The sequence below is a fragment of the Alligator mississippiensis genome, chromosome 13 (assembly GCF_030867095.1).
Source record: "Alligator mississippiensis isolate rAllMis1 chromosome 13, rAllMis1, whole genome shotgun sequence".
NCBI lineage: Eukaryota > Metazoa > Chordata > Crocodylia > Alligatoridae > Alligator > Alligator mississippiensis.
Window position 1 is genome coordinate 15,732,440 of NC_081836.1, and position 23,562 is coordinate 15,756,001.

A 23,562-nucleotide genomic window follows, 5' to 3' on the forward strand; every position below is an offset into this window, starting at 1 on the left:
TTTGGCTTTGTTAATGATTCAAGCTCTCTCTCTCCTCCGGTGGATGAGTAGCAGGTGCTCTCTACAGAGAAGCTGTAGTACAAAACCAACCAGGTTTGCAGCATTTCCCAAATACAAGCTTTTTCCTGAGTGCTGCTTCCAGGTTTTAGCCAAAGCAGGTGAGCTCTTGGTAATCATGAGGTTTGCACCAAGTCTGTCCCAACTTCCAGCCTCTGGGTTCCCTGAATCTGGGAGAAGGTGCAAGAACACTGACTCCTGCCTTTCCTCTGAGTGGCTTGTGCTGCAATTTCCTATTGCTGCTGCCATGTGGGTGTCCAGCCAAGCTAGGGGTGGTATGCAGCAAGGGCAAGACTAGGCCAGGGGATGGCTCCAAGGCTTTTCCAGTCATGGCTGTTGCTGGCTTTTCCAGTTATCCATGGTTGCATGGATGGATCTGGAGAGTGTTTGAAGGGTAGCTGGGCTGCCTCCTTGCCAGGGCATGCCTCATGTTGGGATTCCCTCAGCGTTCTTAGAGCGTGCTGCTAACCTAGCCCACCAATGCTATGGGTCACTGCCTATGCAGGTATTGAGAGCTGGGGAAGGAGAGGGTCTTGACAAGCCCACTTGCTTCCTCTCTGCGTAATTAGGCAGCATCTCTGGTGCCTGGGTCTGGCTCACTCTGCTGCAAGTGCCATTGAAGCCAGTCCTGTGGCTGATCTGGGAGGTGTGTGGCATGTCAGAGGTCAGTGACCAGAAGAGTTTGGAGTCACTGAAAGACTGAACTGCCCCATTGTCATTTGTTATCTCCCATTTGTGTCAGCTGTGCTAGGAGCCAGGATTCCCCCAAGCCCCGCTGCAGGCTAGGCAGGTACTCTGCACTGAATGCAGCTCGGGTTTTTGGCCAGAAGGGGGATTTCTTTTTCCATCGTGTTCCAGACAGGTGATTAAAGTCAGAGAGAGCAGGAGTGATGAGCTGTGCCCAGAGGGCTGACTATAAAGTCTCCATCAAGTGCAGTGAGGCAGCCAGCATAGGAAGATATATTATGACAGTGGGAGTCACCCAACAACGATGACGAGTGGTATAACAGGGCGGCCTCTGTACAGCCTCTTGACCTTTGTGAGCACAGAGGGAGTTTTGACATTTTCAAACATGAATGTCCACTGTCTAGTAACCAGAATTTTGTGTTTGTGTCCAGGAGTTATTTGTGAGCCCTGGGAAAGGCCTTGCTCTCTGTGATAGTCTTACAATTTATGCCCTGCATCTTACACAAGGTTTCTTGCTCCCCCTTTTATTTTTCCTTTTTCCTGAATTGTTCCTTTTTGTCATTCAGCTGTTTGTTTAATGTTGGGTCCAGATGGAGGTGTGAAAATGGGCAACTGGAGGTAATTCTTCTACAGAGTAGCTAACAATATGTGAACCCTGTGTGCCAGGCAGCTGGAGGATGGGTTGCTTTGTCTTTGCTAAAAGAGTGTCTCTCTCATAGCAGAGCCCATAAAGGTTTTTCTGAACTCTGCAGTAAGTGAATAAAAATCTCGGCCACTGCACAGGATAGATGTTTACAGGAAAGAGACATTTGTAAAGACTCTTTGTGTCTTTATTAAGGCAAGAATGGGGATTATATGTCTAATGTTCAATTTTTCCCACCAAAGAATAAGTTGGTTTACAGTTGCCTTCCTTCATCTGAGGCTGAAAGCATAGACCAATGCGATTCCCTTTTTGTGTGGCTTCAATGCTCTGGATGGCTGATCTCCAGTGACAAGGCAGGGTATTTCAGCGCACTGTGTTGAGTTTCTAGGTTGAAATGAAGTTGAGGCCACAATCATCCCTCTGCAGCCAGCAATGGATGGAAGATCTGGCTTAGTTTTCCAGCCTGGTTACTTTTATTTTTAAGAACAAGACTAAGCAGGAGAAAGAATGGGGCTGGGGGTAGGGCTGCCTTATCAAAGATTTCCCAAGGGCAAGATTGGGTTTGTGGGTTGGCTGGGAAGGAGGTTGTGAATACCCTCCTTCCCTTTTACCCAAGGAAAAGCTTTGAGAGCTGGAATCTTTCAAAACAAATGCCTCGTGCAACAGGTTCATATAATGGCACATGCTGAATTATAAAGGGAGCAGTGAGCATCCTGCTCAACACGGTTCATACTGTGCAAGTCAGCTGCCTCTCCTCTCCTCTGTCCTCTTGAGCAAGTGGGTTGTGTGCAGCTGTCAAAGCTTCGCGATGGAAAAAATCCTGGGATCCCAGCTCTGCATCACCCCTGCTTGTGGGATGGGGTCAGGGTTCAGGATCCGTGGCTCCCAATCCTGTGTTCTCCCCAAATGTTATTTTTCTTAATTTCAGTTGGATGTGTGGTGGGAAGCACTCCGACCTTCATGCTGAGCTGGGAGCAGCTTGCTGGCTTGAGGGCTGCTACAGCCAACATAAAGTGTCATGTCCTAACTGGCTTGGGAGTCTGTACTGAGAGATACTGTTATGTCCCGCTGCTCAGGTTGGCTGACTGGGTGGAAATGAGCCTGTGCATGTGGAGCAGAGAGGCAAACTGCATCTGGGCTGCCTGCTTTGTTATTAAATGAAGTGGGCAGCTCTGACCAGTGGTTCCAGCACAGTAGGCCTGTAGTTATCACTGACCTGCCATTCTGTGTGTGGTATGATGTAATGTATGTATTGAATAGTTCAGCCAAAAACACCGTTACGAGCAGCGAGGCAATTTTGCTGGTTCTTTGTCATTGAATCAATGCAGCAGGAAGCCTGACTGACATGATACAAGGATGCACCTAGAGAGTTGTATGAGACTTTGCCAACTCAAGGGACTATGGTGCAGGGCTAAGGGGACACCTGAGATTAGCAGTCTGCACAGGGACTGAGACTCCCCTGATTTGTGCTGCTGCTTCTGAGTTGTGAAATAAATGGTTCCCCCAGGAGGAACGCGTGTTGAAACTCTTTGAAGCTGCTTAAAAATGCACTGGTCGGTCACCCTCACTGTTTGTCCCTGCTGTAAAAGATGCTTTGCAGGTTTGTCTCTTCAGTTGGTCTCAGCTGGCACGAGGCTTGCTCTGGGGGATGCCGGGTAGAGGTGCCAGGATGGGGCTGGACTTCCAGTGGCAGGCTCGCAAGGTAAGGGCCCTTGCATCTCGTAGAGAAAGAAGTGCTCAGTACGAATGGGGTGGGAGGAGGGGGAAGCCGACTGGCAAACTGAAAGGTTAGCATTGGCTTCGAGGGTTACCATCTCTCCAGCTCTTGGTGAGGGACTGGTATTGCTTACTGCTGGGCAGGTTGGTGTGGGCAGCTGCCTGCCTGCTGGCACCTGTCTACCACCTGCCACATCTGGCAGTGGCACTTGCTTACCCCTGCAACCAGGCAGCTGAAGCAAAACCTGACTTGGTGCTGTTCAGGTGCTGAAGGATCTAGCCTCCAGCTGGTACATTAGCAGGGGGCACCTACGTTGCTCCTACCTAGGCAGGCTCTGTGAGTACTTTGCCCCCATGCCTGTTGCTACAGCTCTTTTCATGAAAGCCCAGGATTGCAGTGTGGGGGAAATACAAGGAAGATTGTCTTCCCCATGGAAGGCCTGCCAGGTTAATTGTCTTGCTGCCTCCTCACTGGAAATTGTGGTGTATCATGATGGGAAAGAGTATTGCAAGGACATTTGTAAGGTGTGGCACGTAGCAGGGTGCACTACAAGCTGTACACATCATACGTCTCTGGAGCAGACCAACTCAGGAACACAGCTGACTCGCACTTATGCTCTCTGCCCTTTCATGGATACAAACCAGTGTCTGACTAACAGACACACTGGGGCAGGGCACGCCTGCAATTCAAGAGCAAGGAGGGAAGGAGACAGAGCTTCACTGTCTCACCTGTGACCCATGCGCTGCGTGACCTGCGGTAAGTCACTCCAACGTCCTGAGCCTTTATGTATCCACCTGCAAGGTGGGGTTGTTACTAATGCATTGGCAGGTGAATTTATTCATGTTTGTGCGGTGCTTCGAAAGGAAATAATTGTCTATCAACAGAAGGGGGCTGCCGTGTTCACCCGGTTACTCGCGGTCCTTCAGCTAATGGCACCACTAGGTGGCAGCCTAGGCTTTGGGAAGCGAGCTTTGCTCCAGGTGGCTGAGAGCTAGAATAAGCCTCCAGCTGCTGCTCAGCTCTTATAGCAACAACGCTTTAGTCTCGCGTTGACTCCTTTCTTGTTCTTTAAATTCTCAGTTTTACAAGTTTTTGTTCAGGATCCTCATTAATGATCTGGAAGATGGCATGGAGAGCACCTTCAACAAGGTCACAGATGACACCAAGGGGCAGGGGGAGTAGTAGATACGTTGGAGGGTAGGGCTAGGATTCGGTGTGACCTAGACATATTGGAGGATTGGGCCAAAAGGAATCTCATGGGGTTCAACAAGGACAAGTGCAAAGTCCTGCACTTAGGATGGGACAATCCCACGCACCAGTACAGGCTGGGGCTGACTGGCTGGGCGGCAGCTTTGCAGAAAAGGGCACGGGTTACAGTAGACAAAAAGCTGAATATGAGCCAGCAGTGTGCTCTTGTTGCCAAGAAGTCTAACAGCATACTGGGCTGCATTAGTAGGAGTATTGCCAGCAGATCAAGAGAAGTAATTATTCCCCTCTATTGTGCACTGGTGAGGCCACATCTGGAGTACTGTGCCCAGTTTTGGGACACCCCTCCTCCCCCCCCCCCAGTACAGAAAACATATGGACAAGTTAGAGAGTCCAGCAGAGGGCAACAAAAATGGTTCGGGGGCTGGGACAGACAACTTCTGAGAAGAGGCTGAGGGAACTGAGCATATTTAGTCTGCAGCAGAGAAGACTGAGGGGGGGATTTAATAGCAGCCTTCGACTACATGAAGGGGGTCCAAAGAGCAAGCTAGACTGTTTTCAATGGTAACAGATAACAGAAGAAGGAGCAACTGTCTTAAGTTGCAGCAAGAGAAGTTTAGGTTGGATATTAGGAAATATGTTCTCACTAGGAGGGTGAAGCACTGGAAGGGGTTACCTAGAGACGTGGTGGAATCTCCATCCTTGCAGGTTTAAGGCCCAGCTCAACAAAGCCTTGGCTGGATTGAGCCAGTTGGGGATGGTCCTGCTTTGAGCAGTGGGTTGGACTAGATGTGACCTCCTGAAGTCCCTTCCAGTCCTAAGTTTCTATGATTCTATGTAATAAATGTGTAGCCCTTCGCTCATTCTTTCAGCCAGAAATGGCAGACAGCATTCCAGCCCCAGGGAGCAGCCAGCAAGATACACTGGTGGATTTAAAGAGGAAGGGGATCATAGCAAATGGCACTTGAGAGAAGAGCTCCCCAGGTTTTCCAGCTACTGGTGGGTGGGCTTGTATTTTAATGGACAGCAGGCTGCTGCCAGGGCATGTGACTAGTAAGTACCTGGGTGGTTCTTCTAGTAGTGCAGAAGGCATCTTGGTCTTTCTGACCTCTAGCCCAAGATGGACCATGGTATCTCTTGGAGAACTCCAGTGCCAGGATAGCACTCTGCAGACCTCAGCACCCATCATGCTCTGCGTTGCAACAGGATCTAGAATTGTCCCCTTGCCATGGGGCCTGTCTCCCCAGGGAAGTGATGCGGGGTGAGTTTACAGCATGGCTGTTCCCTGCATGAAAGCAGGATGAAGAGGCAATACATGGATGCAGTCATGCTGTTCAGGAATATGCCTTGATTTGTTTCTGCCTGAAATTCCCACAGGAGAGTGCATTTGGGGCATAGGCTGATTGAACCCACTCAGGGTTCGGTCGATATGAACTGTGGCTTGGTAGACATGATGTAAAATGTGCTGCATAGCAAAAGATTGAGGATTGCTTTTTAGGTACTCCTGGTACATTCAGCTCAGACATGCAACTCGTTCCTTGCCACATGGATACCCTGAATGTATTGAAAAAAGTAGCCATTTTCCCTTCAATTTTTATTAGAATCCAGGCCAGATACCACTTTGTGGTATTTCTGACATAATACTGCCACATTGTGCACTAGGAACCCATCAATTTCCATGAGTACACATAGGAATTATATACATTCTTCATCAAATAAGCATCAGAGTTAATTTCGCTCCTAAAATGTAATTTTCTCGTGCCAAGGAGTCAAGAGGGACAATGTACGGTAGTAAATTTGTGCAGTGGCTTAGAATGCAAAATTGCCTTCTGTAAACTTTTGATTGCCTTTTTAAATGCGATCAGGGTTTAGCAGTGCATCTAGACCAGGTTATATATTGGATGATGATTTGCTCATTTGATAAAAGAAGATATAACAATGAATCTCTCTCTTGCTCAGCTAGTACAACCCACTGTTACAGGTTCATACTCACAAACAAGATAGTGTCTCTTGGAAACCTGTGATGCCAAGAGCAGCAGTTGCACACAAGACAGGGCTCAGGAGTTTAACTTGCAGTTCACACAGCCCTTGAAGGACCCCTCACCTGCGAGTGTGAATTGCAGTACGAGCCACAATTCACTAGCAAGTGTTATGACTAATGTTGCATTTATTTAGTATAGGCCCATGTGTAACAGTGGCCATATTCCAGTGGCCAACAGTAAATTAAAGTGGAAAAAATGATTGTAAGTCCAGAACTCAAGTGGTAAAGTACATCTTCTCCATGCTCTGTTTGGCCACCAGAGAGCAAGGGCAGGTTAGCTATCAAGCATGAAGTCATATTTGTACATCTTCCCATAAATATCTTTACATAAATATGTATTATTGACTATAATAGCAGGTAAACAATAATATAAAAACAATTACAAGAAGAGCCACAGGAGTCCTCTAGCCAAGTGGATTAAGCAACTGTGTCTGCACTGCTGCAGCTTGGACATCATAAAATATAACAAATTGTGTCCAGAAGTCTGTGAGCATTGTGTGCTACCAAAGATGAAAACTCTGTTTCATCTGTTTCCAGCCCTGTGAGTTTTTTTTACAGGCTTTTTTTAAAGATGTGTTCCCTTCTTGTAGCAAAGATTTAAGTTGCACGTGGTAGGGACAGACATCTTCAAGCTTGCTTTTTAAAAGTAACAGATCCATAATTCTGTTGTAAAATACTCTGTAGTTAAATGTTAACTGGTAAGAAAGTCTTCAACATGGGCTAGTGGCTCACTTAGCCAACTTGTGACTCACTCCTCTGTGATGATTTTCCTTATGGCTTTTGGCAATGTAGCCTAATGATGCACACGCTGCAACATGCCATGGAGGGAATGGTATGATGTTCTATGGGGAACCCCTAGAAGGCAAGAAAGAACAACATCACATCTTCAAACCTGAAAGTACTGGTTAACATACGTGATGAACTTGGATGGGCAGTAGCCAGCTCGAGGACAGATAAGATAAAAGTGAATGCTAGTTGTGTTCAGCAAGAATGGAGGTACAGAAGTTAGGTGTGGCAAAGTGCTGCCCCTTGCTGGCCAAAGAACTGTACAGCTCAACAGCAGTGTCAAAAATACACCCACGGGCTGGATCAGATCTGCCCAGAGCACAACGCAAGACTGACCTGTGTGCCATATCAGGCCTATGGATTACCTTCTCCCTCCCCCAGCATACCTGATCCAGCAGTGGCTCCAGCTGATCTGGGACTCATGCCATATGCAATGGGGGTCCCATACTGGGTGTATGTCCCAGAGCAGATGCCACATGTAGCACACTGGCCCCAGTTGAACTGTGCCTCATGTGGGTGCCCTTTGTGCTGCTCTGGGATCCATGCCACCTGCTGGATGCTGGGGAGAAGAAGGGGGGGTCCCTTGGCCTCCTCCAGTTTGCACACTGGTCCCACTCCACTCATCCAGCCCATGCAGCCAGATACTCTTGCCTTAAAGCGAAGTCCAGAAAAGAAAAAAAAAATTTAGGTGCCGCCCAAATTAAGTAGCAGCCAATGCCCAGGGATGGGATAGGGGGATGAGCAGTGGGATTACATCCTGTTAATTTCTGAATAGTTCAAGTGGCATTTGCATGTGTACGAGGGCTGATTCCTTCAAACTTCTCAGGTTCCACGGGGGAAAAATGGTTCATAAAGTGACTTAATTTCAGTGTCAAGGCCCCTGCGGGAAGGAATACAGCAGCATTAGGACATGCATCATCGCAGTCTCTGGTAAGAGCACTGGGGCTGGTGTCCGTGCCACGGAGACAGGTTCTGTACCCTCTTCACTGCCTGAGGGTGCATCAGGCCTGGGAAACCTCCAAGACCCTCTGTACAGGGGAGCTGTTGAGTCCTTTCCCTGTCCCACATCACAAGGAAGCCCTGCATTCTCTGTTTTAAGAAGAGTGGCAGTGCTGGGCACCAAATCCCTGCCCCCTCCATTCAGCAATAACTGATTCCTGATAGCATGGAAATTAAGCAACCAAACCCCTAAGCCACGAGGGAAGCAGGGCAAAGTTTGGCCCTCCTGTTCTCCATGTCCATTTGACACTTGGTGCAGTGAAGAGATGAAACTTCAAGGTGTCCGGAAGAGAAGCTTCAGGCAACAGATTCTGCTTCTGGTCTAGGGATTGTTTTGCTTGTTCCTTTATACTAGAGTCATGGGTTCAAAGTTTGCCTTTGTCACTCCCCGTGGCTGTTCTTAGCCAAGACCGTTTTAATGTGGAAGCATTTGGAAGCTTGTGCCTCTCTAAGGTGCTATATGCCCTGCCTTCTGCATGAAGAAGATGGGGCACCTGCCCTGAAGGCAGGGCAAGCTCCCAGCTGAGGTACGTCTTCAATGGACACAGTCAAAGTGCTCCTCTAACCCCGGGATCTCTCCCGCAGCAGAGTGAAACCCCAGCCCCTAGCTGTTGGGCTGCTGCCTTCCCTTCCTCTTGAAAGTGGCCATTGTGTAAGGGGGCAGAAAGATTCAAGGATCAGAAAAGAGCAGAACTCCTGGTAGGCTGCTGACCTGGGGCTTGGCTTGGGTCTGGGGGGTTGTTTGAATTCCCCCACCCTTGGCTAGTGTTGTCAGTGGCTGGCTACAGAATAGCTTACTGCCTCTGATATGGGCACAGCAGATTCTCCGCACCTCCTCCTGCAGCTTTGCTACTGTGGAAGCATCAAGAGGCACCGAGAAAAGGCAGCTGTGAGCAGGCTCACTTAGCTGCCTAGAGTTGGCTGACTTGGTTGGCTTTGGTCTCTGCTCTTCAGGTTGGCATTGTGCATTAGGATCTGGTTGTGGCTGCGCCTTTGGTATCTGCCCTAAAAGTTGGGTTGGTGGCTTCTGAGCTGGGTGTGCGGGCTGTTACACTTTCATTAAAGCAATGAGCATAAAGCATAAAAGGCCTTGTCTACTGCCTAGATCTCTGCAATGAGTTGGGGCTTAAATTCCACTCAGACTCCGTGGGCCTGCAGGACCCAGGTGCCTCAGTTGTGATAAGAAGTGGATTAGCATTAGTTCAAAGCTCCAGGGAAGAAACATTACTGACCTGACTCCGCGTCTGAGCGCTGACCAGCTGGAAGACGAGGGGGGCCACCTGAAAAAAACCCCCCGAGGAGGACACTCTTTATTCTACAGCAGTATCATGGTGTTAGTTTTGTGCTGACTTTGTCCCCTGAGGCTGAGTCAGACTTGGGAGAAACTTAATACAGAGGCTTGTTTTCACTAATAGCCACTGGCCCTTTAGACACACTAACCCTTTCTGCAGTGAAATGCCCCACCATTAGGCACAGTGAGGGTGGTAACAGCTTGGGAGACCTCAGGGACTGCCTATACTAGCCTGTGTCTCTACATTAGTACATTTGGTAAATGGTGTCAGTTCTGCAAATGCCAAGAGAGAGATGCTGAGTCCAGCACCCAGACAATATGACTGAGGCAGTGTGTCTGTGTAGGCATTTACTGCTCTACATCAAGAGCACTACTCCCCACCAGTCCCATCTTAGCCCCATCTTTTTTTTCAGCAGTCAGTTACCTTCTCGGCAGGTGGGGCCTATGTACCCATTCATACAAAGGCATTGGCCATTCTGGGCTCTGCAGTGAGAGTTGAATGTGGCACAGTCACAGGTCATGGTGCAGTCTGGGCCATACTTATTTGTGCGACAGTCTAGGGCAGCAAAAAAGGCTGTTAAGAGTCTTTGCAGGAGCTCAGATTGTTTCAGCACATTCATGGGGCTTTACGCATTGCTACTGGACAGGCAGGACATGAACATGAAAAGAGACCCTGCAAGCTTGAAGCCCTTTTTAAAAAAAAATCTCTCGGTACAAGGACCACAGCAGCTGCTCCCAATCTGAACACCAATGTACAGAGCTTGCCCCAGAGGCTATGAGAGCACTTCAGCACCCATCCTTCCCCCTCCCATGCCTGTCTTGGATGTGGCTCCCTGACTCCAAATGCCAACTAGCAGAGGGAGACATGTGTTTTCTAACAGCAGACAGCATGGGAGTTTAGCACTAAGCAGTGCTGCACCACACGAGAGCACCTGCACCCCCACAACTGTCATTGTAATGCTGACCCTGCAAGCCCAAGCCATGGGGAATGACCACGCCAACCCCATCCAGGTTGTCACTCACCCAAGTCACATTTGGGCCCAGTTTTTCCAGGAGGACACAGGCAGCGCCCAGTGGCTGGATCGCATGGCACACTGCCTTCACAGTCGCATGTTCTCTGGCATCCCTCCCCATATTTCCCTGCCTCACAACCTGCAGTCATAAAAGAAGTGGGTCAAGAGCAGCAGAGAGTTGTGCCAAGGATGCCAAGCCCTGTGCTTCCTGCTAGTGACCATGTCAACAGAAAGGTGGGATGCTGTCAGACATGCTGCTGGGACAGCTAGGGCTATTCAGAGCACAGCTCCCCTTCGATGAAATCCATAGCAAATGCAGAGCAGGACTCAGCTGCCAACAGGTGCAGGAAAAGTTGGCTTCAAGTGGTGGAAGGGTTGGCTGGCGGGGAGGGGAAACAGGACTGACCCTCTGTGCTCCCTTGGAGATGATGGCTGTGAGGTGCAGTTTGTGATTCAGAATAGCACAAGGAGGGGAAACACAGAACTAACTGCTTGATTCAGGTCTATTATTTTTGGTGCCACTTGTCTAAACTTCAGCTGGTGCCAAAGAGCTGAAAACAGCTCTCGAATTGCTCTGAAGGCCAGCTGGCAAGTGAAGCAGGTAACTAGCCCTCAGGATTCAGGGTGCCAGTGCTTGTGACACCCTTTCCTGGGCCACAGTTGTGGGCTACTTGAATACTGGGTAGCCCAGTGGATTGGCAGCTGGTAAGGGCTGAGCAGATGCACAGCTTAGTCACAGAGCACCATGAAACAACTCAATGTGCCTACTTTTCAGACAGTGGTTCTCAAAGCAGCACAGCACAGAGAGACCAGCAGGAGCTGGAAGTACGTCCCCTGGCCAGCACTACGGATGTCACACATTGATGTTACCATGAGTGAGAGCAGGGAATGTGCCATACCTGTTTGGCAGCGGGTACCATAGAAGCCAGCAGGACACAGGCACCGCCCAGTCACTGGATCACACGTAGCTCCATTGTGACAGTCACACAGCTCCTGGCAGCTGAGACCATGGAAACCTGGTGGGCAACCTGGGGAAGAAGAAACCCATGGGAAAGTGGATTAGGAGCCACAGCAAGCAATAGTGCAGTTGCACCCAGAGAAGGCCCCTTCCATTAACCCTCCTGTCAGCTGTGGGAAAGAAGAAAAGGCATTGGACCTGGGCAGTTAGAAGTCCAGCACTGGGCTGCAAGGTGGGCTTGAGACCCTGTCTTTTTATATTTATTGCACCAATGGTTATGGTGTGCAAGCTTTCACTCTGCCTTAGCTCTGACCTCGTCTCTCCTTCCTCCACCCCCCCCCCGATACTCCCTTCAGAGACATCTGTGCATGCATGCACATATATGCACACACACACACACACACACACACACACTGTAAGCAGGGGGCGAACATGAGAGAGAGGGAGAAAGAGAGAGTGTGTGTGTGTGTGTGTGTGTGTGGGTGGGTGGGTGGGTGGGTGGGTGTAGGGTGTAGGGAGCGGTGTGGGCTAGGCTGCAGACGCTGTATGTGTGTGTGCGTGGTGTGGGGGCCATGGCCTACAGTGTGGGTGACACAGCTGTATGCATGGGTGGGGGGAAGTACGTACGCTGAAGTGGGAGGAGTGTTGGGGTGCTGTCAGGGCAGACATTGGCTAGCGGGTTAGGCACACAAACACTGTGTATGTGAGGGGTAGGGTCTAGGGTGCACTGTGCATGTATTTTACTAGCAGACACTGTGTTTATTTGTCTAGGTGTGGACACCAGGGGGGGAATGTGTGCACATGTGTGCATGCATTCATGCCTGTCAGACCTTGCTTGCATTTAACTGTGCACCCATGCTCTTTTGGCATGGGGATGGAGAGGTGGTCAGCTCAGACAGGTGATATGCAGGGGGCGAAGACAGTGCTGTCTGAACCCCTGCTTCTGTGTCCCAGAGGTTGGGAGTTCAGGGGTGGCGCAGGGATGCCCTGAACCCTGGCCAGTTGGCACAAATGGAAGGCAGCTGATGAGTGTTCTTTAAAAGCTGCAGAGACATGGGCAGAGTTGGAGGTTGGCTAGGGGGTGGGCCAGGTGGCAGGAACAGTAGAGGGGAAGGCACAGGTCTGCCTGGACCCCTGCTTCTGCATGTCTGAGCTCCCCAAAGTCTCCAAGTCTCTTAAAGAGCTTGCCATTTCCTTTCCATCCATAGTAACTGAGCACATTGCAAGTAGCTGAGTACCTTTGTAGGGAAAGTGCCTATAAAGACCCAGTGTTTGTTTGTTTTTTTTAATTTAAATTTTCTGTACTCCAAGCCATATTAGCCAAAACAAATTCCAAATCCACGACTCAGTCCAGAATCATAAGTGGCCCTACTACTAGCAAACTTCCTCCACCCCCAGCTGGGGCTTTAGCTGTTTCCAAAACCTTTGGAAATATCCTACTTGCAGGCCCTAGCCAAGAGGCTTGAGGTTCAGATGCCCCCAAGTTTTGCTTGCCCTCAGCCATAAGGCCCCAGGGGCAAGCCAGGGAGGAGTCTCCCGTGTCCGTAAAGTAGACTTAAAGCCACGACCTTCCCACTCCAGCAGCTAAGTGGGAGGCTTACTATACATTATCTTGGCAGGTACTGTCCCCATGCCAGGAAAGCAGTTTTCCCCGGTGCGACTAGGAAGACCGCCTCCACGGTCACAGTGTTTCCCTTGCCAAGTAAGCATAGATTACACTTGATTTGAGCTGACAAGATGCCATGTTAGTTTAGTTCTAGCAGAGTGGGAACCTGGGATGCAGGGGTCAGACTGTCCCATTTCCCTGCTCCCCAGCAACACATGTGGGCACCCCAAGTCAGGGTGCTCCCACACAGTTTGGTAAAAATCTTTATTTGCTCTTTATTGGACTCTGTGGAAGTGAGAAGGGGGAGCAGAAACTTGCACTTGCTGACAATTGATGTCATTGTCTTCCTCTTCCTTGGTCTCCAGCCAGTCGAGGTCTTCCTTGGGGAATGTTGGGAAAACTCTGCAAGCATGCTGGGCTGGCTACTCACTCCCAAATCCTGGCAGCAGATCGATCACACTTCCATGCCTAAAATGTGACTGATCTACTTGAAACCCTTGACAGCATGCAGGCACATGCTTCTGACCCATGACAATTATGGGCCAGTTCCCAGTCAATCCATGGTTTGGCAGTGTTGGAGTGATGTAGCTGTGATGATCCAGGAAATTTATGAGAAGCAAGGATTTTTGTGGGTCATCTTTTTTTGGACTACCGGTGTGTTTGGGATAGACCTGAGGAACAGTACTCTGGTATCTGAAATATATCTATCTAACTTGTCGATATCTATTCCAGACATACAGTTGGTCCACTAACCTATCACCCAAAACACTCCTTTCCTTTCCCAATTATTGACACTCTGGAAATGGTTTGATCGTCATGTGCGTCCACACCCCATGTGTAAAAGGTCGAACTTGAGAATATTAAAGAAAACTTTCCTAATGTCACAAAGGTGACCATGTTGCTGCTTTCTTCAGGTGCTTTGCTTAATGAGTTGCTGAGGTGGTCAGGTTATCAGTTGACCAGGACACAGTGTAGACAGAGCGGACAGAGAGCCGGACTGAGAGGCAGCCTGTGGTATCCAAGGCTTCTCAAAACAAACGTGCAGCTTTATTTTACTTGCACTAGGTTGGCAAATGTCATGTTCAAATAGATCATCAGACTGTTTTGGGGAACTGCCCCCTTCCTGTCTTCTCCCATGTGAAACTATCCAGGTGACTGCAGAGAGTCTTTGCGATGAGCTGATGCTTTAGGGCTTCGGCCTCCAACTAAAGCAGAGCAGCTGCTTCATGAACCCCATAGTCACTAACAGAAAAACTTGGGTGCCTGTAACTCCTCGGCATTGTGGGCTTGGCAGTCATGATATGAAGCAGACCTTCCCCATCTGTCTGGTCCTGAGACCTGTCATTAGAAAACACCCACACCCCCAATGGCCAAAGCAGCAGTTTCTGCTGCTCTGGTGGACTCACTGTGTTCACACAGGTGCCCGTAGTATCCTCTGGTGCAGCGGCAGGCTCCCGTCACTGAGTCGCAAGTCCCGTTATTCTGGCAGGCACAGCGCAGCTGGCAATTCGCACCATACATCCCTGGGGCGCATTCTGGAGGGGACACATTTTAGAGAGGTGTCATTGCCAGATCATACAGTGTGGCAGAGGGAGATAGCACCCTGCTTCAGCTCCAGAGGTGCGAGCGTGAGCTTTGCTGAGCTTACATACCAAAGGCTGTCCCAGTTGTGATGGGTAGCTAGTCACACTGAGGCAGGATGTGATTCTGCCATATCACTCTTTTGTGTGCTACTGGCTACAGATCCCAGCTGGCTTTCACCCTGCTAGCTCAATGAGCACTAGGCTCAAGGCAAACCTTCTGACCTCTGGAATCAATGAGATTCTTATACCCACCCATCTGGCAGACTAGGTGACCCCTGGCTGCCCCACCGCCCCTTACACACTCTGTGGGATGCCATGACGCAGTGCATGGTGGAGTACACAGTTTATACATGGATACAAACCACAAGCCACTGGCTGCACGTGCAAACTTGATGGTTTTGACCACCGCCAGATGGGCATTCAGCAGGGTCTGAGAAAGCACCTCCAGTGCATTTACCAAGTTCACAAAACATCCCGGTCCGCCCCAGGCCACACAGGCAGGAGCCGTCAGCTGCATGACAGATCGCTCTGCCCTGGCAGGTGCACGTCTGCTTGCATCCAGCCCCATACCGGTTCTTCTGGCAGGCTGGAAAGGCAAAAAGAGGAAAGAGAGGGACCACGCATTACATTGCCAACTAAAGGGAGCAGAGTGGTGCAGTTGCACCACCTTTCATTCCTGGTCCACCCAAATGTTTAAAGTCAAGCGCCTGGCAGCAGCAGCAGCATTTCTATTCAGGCAGCACTGAGGGAAACAATTAACTTCATGGCTCATTCTAATCTATCTGATTTCTTCTAAACTCTTCATTCCACAGGCGTTAATGACCATTTTAATGGTTTTGAATGATTCCACTAATCAGCTATACCATCTTCTGCAATTCTGCTATCTGTTAGCTACTCCTGGAAATGTAGGTCCTATTTCATAGCCCTGCAGACTGTTTTTAGCTCTAGGTAGAAACATTAACTAAGGTATGGAAAACTTAAATCAGGTGAACGTTAACTCAGGTGCAAAAATAATGTTCAGTAACTAATGTTCAGTGAAGCCTTGGATGTACTGTCAAGATGCTCAAGAAGGCTTAATTTTATCTTATGAATCTGAAAGCTAGATGTACATTTAATTCTAATGACTATAGAACTAATGAAAAAAACCTTTTGATTATTTTGCCTAGTTTGTTATAGTTTCATAATAATATATGATATAGCAAATTAACATTCCAATGAATTCACATTCCAATGAAAGTTTTTTCTTTTCACTTAAGCTGCATAATATAGCCCTAACCTCTAGGCTGTGTGCGGTAGTGCGTTACTTCGACCCAGCTCTGCGGCATCTGTACAGAATGGGTATTTCTACAGGCTTCAATCAGCTATTAGATAAAAGCACCAAAAAAGCCCCACTAAAGCACCCAATCTATACAGATGTTGGGCAAGCCAGGTCCAACTAATGTGCTGCTCTTCTAGGCATGTGCTGGGCTCGGCACAGAAGTGTGCCAAGTTTAAAGCAAAGCGCTGTTTTTGGTTTTTTTAATGTCTGCAAGCAGCCCTAGAATATTAGTAAAGCTTTTATCGTTTTTTTTTTTAACCAGAGAAAATGGGTGCTCTGTTATATGTGATGATGAACCCCCCCAACTGCACCCCCCCTTTTCAAAATCTTAGATCCACCCATGCTGTGATCCAGCCCATCCTGCATGAACAGGGAGAGCTTCAGAGAAGCCAGCTTGTGCCTCATACATGTTATTAAACAGCACAGATGCTCGTGATTACCTTGCTCACATCTGGGACCAGTTCTTCCTGCTGGACAAATGCAGGTGCCTGTCACAGGATGGCAGGTCGCTCCTTGTCCACAGGAGCAGAGCTGCGCGCAGTTCTTGCCATAGCGACCAGCAGGGCAGCCTACGGGAAGAGGAGCAGCTACTTGCCTTAGAAGGTGGTGAGGTGACTCTAATGCAAGAGCATGCCTGGAAGTGGACTACAGTCTGGAAGGGGAGGACTAGGGTTAAGCCTGCGGGGATGGTGACTGGGGTAGAGCAGTAGGACAAGGAATAAGAGTTCTTAGGCTCTTTGGTGACTGTGGAAAAACAGAAACAAGAGTAATCTAGCCGGTGCTCACTGCTCATGCTAAAACTTTCACCTGGGCAGTAGCCAATACTTGGTGCAGTACTCTCCATTTGCTGCTTAAGAGAGATGCTCTGCCTGTAGGGTTTTTGGGTGGTGCCCTGCAGCCTAAGTTCTGCTGTTTTGTGAAGGGCTGAGGTACACACAGGCTACATGAGCCTGGCTCCTAAGGCAGCTGCACAAGCAGCTCTTGCCAGGATTCAGGGCTGGGTCTGAGGTTTGCTTGCATACTCACTGATGCTGCAGTCAGCTCCCATGTATCCCGCCAGGCAATGACAGGCCCCGGTGGTGGTTGCGCAGTGGCCCCCATTCTTACACTGGCACTGCCTCTCACAGTTGGAGCCGTACCATCCTGGCGAACACCCTAGGAAAGGGAAAAAAGGAACCAAGGCTTGGAAGGAAGCAATAAAGCCCTGACATGGGGAGCAGATGCCACAAGCAGTGATGTACACTGAGCACAGGCCTCTCAACCTTTGTTATTAAGCATTAGGCCAGTAAAGGACCCAAGATTTCTTGGGTCCATTTGCAGGCAGCTGGCAGACCATGTGGTCTGCCAATTCACATGCCAGTGCACGAGTTATTCTACCAGCTGCTGAGCCCTGCTGATGTGCTGGTTGAAAGAAATATAAATCAGGAAAATGTGTCAGCCAACATACTTCCTTCCCTATGCAGAGAGACAAGACCATGAGAAGGCAGTTTCCTGGTTATGTGAAGCGAGACAGTGACAGTTCCCTGTACGGAAATCACGCGGTGAGACAAATCGATACATTCTGCAGATCCAAGCTCAGGCACAACAGCCAGCTGGGATTTCAGGGAACCAGGTCTTCCAAAGAGTGTCCATAAAGGAGTGAAATGCTCTCACTGGACACCAGTAGGTGTTGTGAAAGACAAATCATTTTGCACAGCAGCTGAAGCTGCCTCCTCCTCCCTACACTTGTAGATTTAGCACAGAAAGCAAAGCACAGAGCATGAGACAGCGCTGACAGCTCTTAGGTGCTGGCTGCCTAAAAACAGCCCCATTCCACATTTTATCTCTGGTTAGCTAAATCTACAGAAATATGACAAGCAAGCAATTCGGTCCCTGTGGTCCCAAAAGCGCTCCCACAGAAACGTTACTTCTGCAGCGGAAATACGTTTTTAAAATCGTGTAAAGTTTTCAGCAAACTAAAATGCTCATAAAATGGGCAGGGACATTTCTCAATGCTTCAGCAGTGTGCATGTCTCACTGTCCTGCCTCCAGCTAGGCAGGCAAAAGGAGATTGTGACGGCCCAGCTACCTTGCTCCATGGCAGACAAAGACTGATCCAAGGGGCTCTGCTCTTAGGGGAAAACAATGGGGAAAAATGCTTCTGCTGAAGATGCTGATATTCCCACAATTCAGCTAGGAAATGTTTGAGCCTGGTACTTGTGTCCCTGAAAATGGTTTTTGATTAAACGTACTGACAGCCCCTGAGTGATCGAGACAGAGAGAATGCACAGGTCAGAGTATGCATGTGACTCTGTATGTAGGTGTGAGCCTGAGGGGCAGTGCTGGGTTTCACTGTAGAGGGTCAAAGGCATCAGGACACATGTACTCAGACAGAATCACCTTCCCATGAGAAGATCTGGGATATGTTTAAAAAAAATTCTGGGCTCAGTTGCCCCCAGGCTTTGCTGAGTTCCAGCCTTGACTAACACCTGTGGCTTCAGAGGGTTTCCTCTCTTCTGACTAATTCAATGTGAATGCTACATGGGGAACTTCCTTCCGGCACCAGGACACCAGCTTCTGCCCCAGGAACCCTTATTACAGCAAGAACAGCAGCATCCCTCGCACCCTGCCCCCTTGCAGAGATTCTCTCTCACTTTTAAAATGCACCCAACAAAATGTAGAGCAAACTCACGGAGCTGGCACCGGGGGCCGTGATAACCTGGAGCGCAGACACACTCCCCAGTGATGGGGTCACAGTCCTGGTTCGCACCAGGGCAGTGGCAGACCTGAGCACAGTTCACCCCAAAGGTCCCAGGCAGACAGGCTGTAGGAGAACAGAGACAACAGAGCATTATTATGAAGGAGCACACTCTTCCCCCTCTTCCACCAGAGGAAAGTGTATTCTGGGGAGGGAGGACAGGACAGGATGGGACACAACATTGCTTTTGGAAGGAGCATGGGCACAGCTGCTAGGGATACGGTGATGGGGACACAGAGATGGCCTTTGCTATCACATATCCACACACATGTGGGAAAATGTGCTTCCATGCCTCCGGCTCTCTGACTTGCTCATACACACAGGAGCCGCATCTTTTTCTATTCCCCTGCAAAGACCATGGAGGGACTAGGCACCTTGAACTTCTCATTGGCACCCTTTGCTGTAGCACAATCATGCAGACATGCACTGCCTACGAAAGGCCATACTGCTCTTCGGCAAAGCATGGTGCTGGCTTCTCAGCAGCCACTGATTGACCCGCCCAGCTCCCAATCCCTGCCGGAAGCTGCAGTGGGACTGTTCTCTTCTCCGTACATTGCTCGCATCCATGGCCTGTGAATCCTGGTGGGCAGCCACACTGGCCAGTGATGTGATTGCAGGGAGTTCCTGGGGGACAGTTACAGTGGCCAGCGCAGTCCTTCCCGAATGACCCAGGCAGGCAGGCTGTTGGAAGCAAGACAGGGGAGAAGTCACAGCAGGAGTCATACATGTTCTTGCTAGCACCTACAAGCAGCAGCAGGTCCTGGGCTGATGCTAAGGTCCTGGGCTAAAACATTACTGCTTTAGTGGGATGTTGTGAGACACACTGTGTCCCAGCTGGACAGCTCCTGTACAAGGAGATGGATGGTAGGAAGGGGATGCCTCCATTACCAACCAGATCTGAGGGCTTCTCTGAGCCATCTCCCATCCACCTTCCCTTTCTTACACAGACACCAGAGGCAATGGCAGTGCCAGCTGCCTGGACTGGGAGGGATGATGTACCAAAGGGAGGCAGCTGTGACTCTTTGGGTCTGTGGCCCATCTGCTAGGGTGCCTGCCAGATCCCATGAGCACCCAGTGGGCAGGGGAGAGTAAGGGATGGGCCAGTGGTCTCTGGGGAATGTGCTGAGCTCAAACTCCTTCAGCAATCACAGAATGGGCTGCATTTGTCACAGCAACTCAGCGGTAAAACCCACCCTGGAGAACCCCTTGCTAATCCCCAAAGCCAACTAGCACCACTCAGGGCCAGATCCTATTCCACCTCTTAGGCACTTCAGTGCAATCCTGTTCCACCTTGCTTGAGTCCAAAACTGGTTAACTCATCTGACAGTAACAGGTCATCAGCTCTGCCTTGAGACTGAGTGCCATCAGGCAGTGAGGAAGAGGCAGACCCACCTGCCTTTGGCAGTCATCATCTGCCAGATCCTGAACCTGGCTGCAATAGCATCACACTTAGGCACTGAGGAGGTGGAGCAGGATCTGCCCCTTGTTCTTTAAATCTAGAGAAATCAGGCATTTTCCCAATTCTTTTCCTGCTCTTGTGTTTCAGCTGAGCAAGACAAAGAACAGAAGCAGGCAAGACCCCTTGAGCAGCAACGTTTAGCAATGAAGGGAACGTCTCTCACCTCTCTCGCAGTGCTGGCCCCGCCAGCCCCTGGGACAGTCACAAACACCGGTGACAGGATGGCAAGAGGCTCCATCCCCACAATCACACTCCTCCTCACAGTGTTTGCCAAACGTGCCTCTGGGGCAAGCTGCAGAGATTCAGGGAGGGAGGGAGACGGGTCAGTGGGCAGGGAGGTGTGGCAGGACGACCGCGTCTGGCTGAGACACAGCCCGAGCCAATTCAAACCTTGTTCTCACCACATGAGCTACACGGCCTGTTTATTTAATGTCTCTTTCATTTGCTACAGTCAGGGGGAGGGTTTTATGTTTCACTGGAAGTTGTGGCAGCTCAGAAGGGACTTGTCAGCCTGCAGAGCTGGCTGAGAAGAGTGACTCTCATGCTGGGAACAGGATCAAATGCAGCAAACCCAAGCACTTATTTCTTCCTGATCGTGGTGACGAAAGGCACCAGACTGACCGCTCTGGAGTCTGGGGTTCTTCATTCATCCCACAACGGGAGGGCTGGCACTTGTAACACCACACGCAGCCCTTGCCAGGCTTCCCAGCACTGCCCAGCATGTGCGTGAGAGGATGCCTGTGCCTCAGGAATGAGTGTTTGATTTCTGCAGCCTTGTCCAGGCTTGGCCTCTTGGCTGAGCCCTGCAGCTAGAGAGCCAGACTGAACTGTCCAGCTGGCTGTTCTCCTGTCCCAATGGGAACATATCCATTGGGACCAAATGCATTTTGCGCAGGCCACTGAACAGTCATCTGACAGTTAAATCTGTGCAACCAGGTTTCACAACAACTGCTCAATAATGGGAAGCACTCACAAAGAAGAAACACCATCGCTGCATTATACAAGCAACCACATAAAGACCTAACCTGTCCATTTACTATGGAGGAACTGACAGTCAGCATAGGTCTACTGAAACTTGGGAAGGCAGTAGGAATAGACAGTGTACGTGATATGAAGCAGACCTTTCCCATCTGTCTGGTCCTGAGACCTGGTACAACACCTGGGACCCCTTGCAAGGCAATGGCTCCTTGATCTGTTCGATGTATGCATGATGACTAAACAAATGACATCAGTATGGAGGAAGGGTCATAGCTCTTCCCAAATCAGGGAAAGACCTTTCATCACCAAAAAGTTATAGACTGATCTCCCTCCTCAGCATCACCTACAAACTCTATGAACATCTTATCCTGCAACGAATTTTACCCTTGGTAGATTCCAAACTTACATGAGACCAAGCAAGTCAATTCTGTGCAGACCAAGTACTAACCCTCACACAGCATATCAAAGATGCTTTCCAACAGAAGTTGATCACCTTCCACCAGAAGTTTGTTGACCTATCTGCTGCATACAATACTATCCAACACCAGATCATGATCCACAAACTATGCCTTATGACTAACGACTTAGATCTAAGCCAGACCATCTTGCAGAACAGGTGCTTTTATGTGGAACTAAATGGCCAGAAAAGTAGATGGCAGTCCCCAAAGAATGGCTTACCACAAGGCAGTGTGCTCGTCACATTTTTACTCAACATCTGCATTAATGATCAGCCTCTTTCTGCCGAATATCAGCATTTCATCCATGCTGACGATCTCCATGTTACCAGAGAGAAGAAGAATTTTGAGGACACAGAGAAGATCCTGGAGAGGGCACTGAACAAGATGTCAGATTATCATCTAAATAATTTATCTCAAACTCAACCCTGGCAAAACCCAAATCTCAGCTTTCCATCTGAGAAACCAGGATGAGGAATGACATCTAAACATCACCTGGGGTGACCAGCATCTCGAACATCAAAAAACCTCGTCTACTTCAGGGTAACACTGGACCATATACCTTGCTATAAAAAAGCATATATTAAATATCAAAGCTAAGGTCAACACATGAAACAACATTCTGCGTAAGCTTGCAAATTCCAAGTGGGGAGCACATCCATCCACCCTATGCACCACTGCCGTAGCTCTTTGTTTCTCTGTGGCTGAATATGCCTATGCCACCTGGGGACACTCAAGTCACAGCAAACATACTGACACCACCCTCAGTGATACATGTACAATTATAACAGGCTGCTTAAAACCCACCCCTGTTCCCTGCCTATACGCACTATCTGGCATAGCACCCTCTTACATCAGGAGGAAAGTAGCAGGCAACACTGACTGGCAGGTACAAGAGTCAGACGACCACCACCCATTATATGGACATCAACCAGTGCACCGTCATCTCTCATCGAGAAATAAGTGTTTTGTCCTCTACCGCACCATTGACCACATCACCAGAATCAGCCAGAACTACCCTCTGGCAAAAACAATAAGAGAAACTAGGCAATAAAGCTGTTGAGTAGAGCTGGTGAGGAATTACTCTGAGTGAGGAGTTAGGATCCGACTCCAAGTACAAATAGCATACATGGCAGAGCCGGAACAGACTGAGAGTGGGTCTCAGAAGATGCAACTTTCTCATGAAATTGAGGGGCCTCTATGTAACCAACCAATGTGTTTGTCAGGAGAAGCAAACCATGGATCATCTGCTGAGATTTCCTGTAGCATCACAATGGTCCCCACAAGATATAGTAACACCAACAAGGGAGGAAAGAGCTTATCCAGGCAGGAAGTCGGGGAAAAAGGAAGCTGTAAGCAAAGCAAACTGTTTCTGCATAAACAGTCCTCCGTGGCTTGTTTGGTGTAAAAGTCACCCTCTCTAGCACTGCTAAATGTTTTTGGAAGTATTATTCCTTTGCGCTAGTTAGCAAAAGTTGGATTCCAGGCAAGCCTCATTACAATGAGGGCTCTTTAGCAACAAGGGCTACAATGTCCAGCTTTCCTGTTCCTGCTGCTGTCAGGGAAGAAGGAAGAAGTTGGTTCTTACAGCAGACGCCATGCATGTTGCTTGAATTTTAGAGATTCATTGCCCAAATGTATAACTGTACACTCAACATGCAACTAATTACCCTGGCTGAGTTCAGCACCTACACATGCAAATGACAATAGGTTAGTTTTGCCCATGCAGCGGCTGTAATGAGGCATAAACAGGGCACATCATTATGCACATTTTGCACGTATCTTTCAACATCTGTGCTTTCTAAAAACATGGCCCTAAAAAGAAGCCAAGTGAGGGATTCTGAACTTTGTCAAGAACGGAATAGGGTAGCAGCAGATGGAAACTGCTGGGGTTTTAAATTGGAATGACTGTGTAGGCTGAAATTCACTGGCATGTAGGAAACTCTGCCTTCAGAGAAGCAGAGAAAGTCTTGAATAGTTTCACTGCAAATTACTGCTCCAGTTTGACTGACCCATTGCTCAGACTTA

General features: G+C 49.1%; 1 protein-coding gene across 4 annotated transcripts in view; it reads right to left on the reverse strand.

The window, feature by feature from the left end:
- Positions 1–5,889: 5,889 nt before the first annotated feature.
- The window catches only part of MEGF6 (multiple EGF like domains 6), a 317,639-nt gene continuing 299,966 nt past the window's right edge, over positions 5,890–23,562 (reverse strand). For all 4 annotated transcript variants that reach the window (XM_019493982.2, XM_059716481.1, XM_014605793.3 and 1 more), the window contains 12 exons: positions 20,265–20,393; positions 19,195–19,323; positions 18,577–18,708; positions 16,932–17,060; positions 16,346–16,474; positions 15,045–15,173; positions 14,411–14,539; positions 11,340–11,468; positions 10,451–10,579; positions 9,852–9,983; positions 9,369–9,416; positions 5,890–7,206 (listed from right to left, as the gene is read on the reverse strand). In XM_019493982.2, the coding sequence (XP_019349527.2) occupies positions 7,145–7,206; positions 9,369–9,416; positions 9,852–9,983; positions 10,451–10,579; positions 11,340–11,468; positions 14,411–14,539; positions 15,045–15,173; positions 16,346–16,474; positions 16,932–17,060; positions 18,577–18,708; positions 19,195–19,323; positions 20,265–20,393 (1,406 nt within the window). In that variant the 3' untranslated portion in view covers positions 5,890–7,144. The remainder of the gene's footprint in view (positions 7,207–9,368; positions 9,417–9,851; positions 9,984–10,450; positions 10,580–11,339; positions 11,469–14,410; positions 14,540–15,044; positions 15,174–16,345; positions 16,475–16,931; positions 17,061–18,576; positions 18,709–19,194; positions 19,324–20,264; positions 20,394–23,562) is intronic.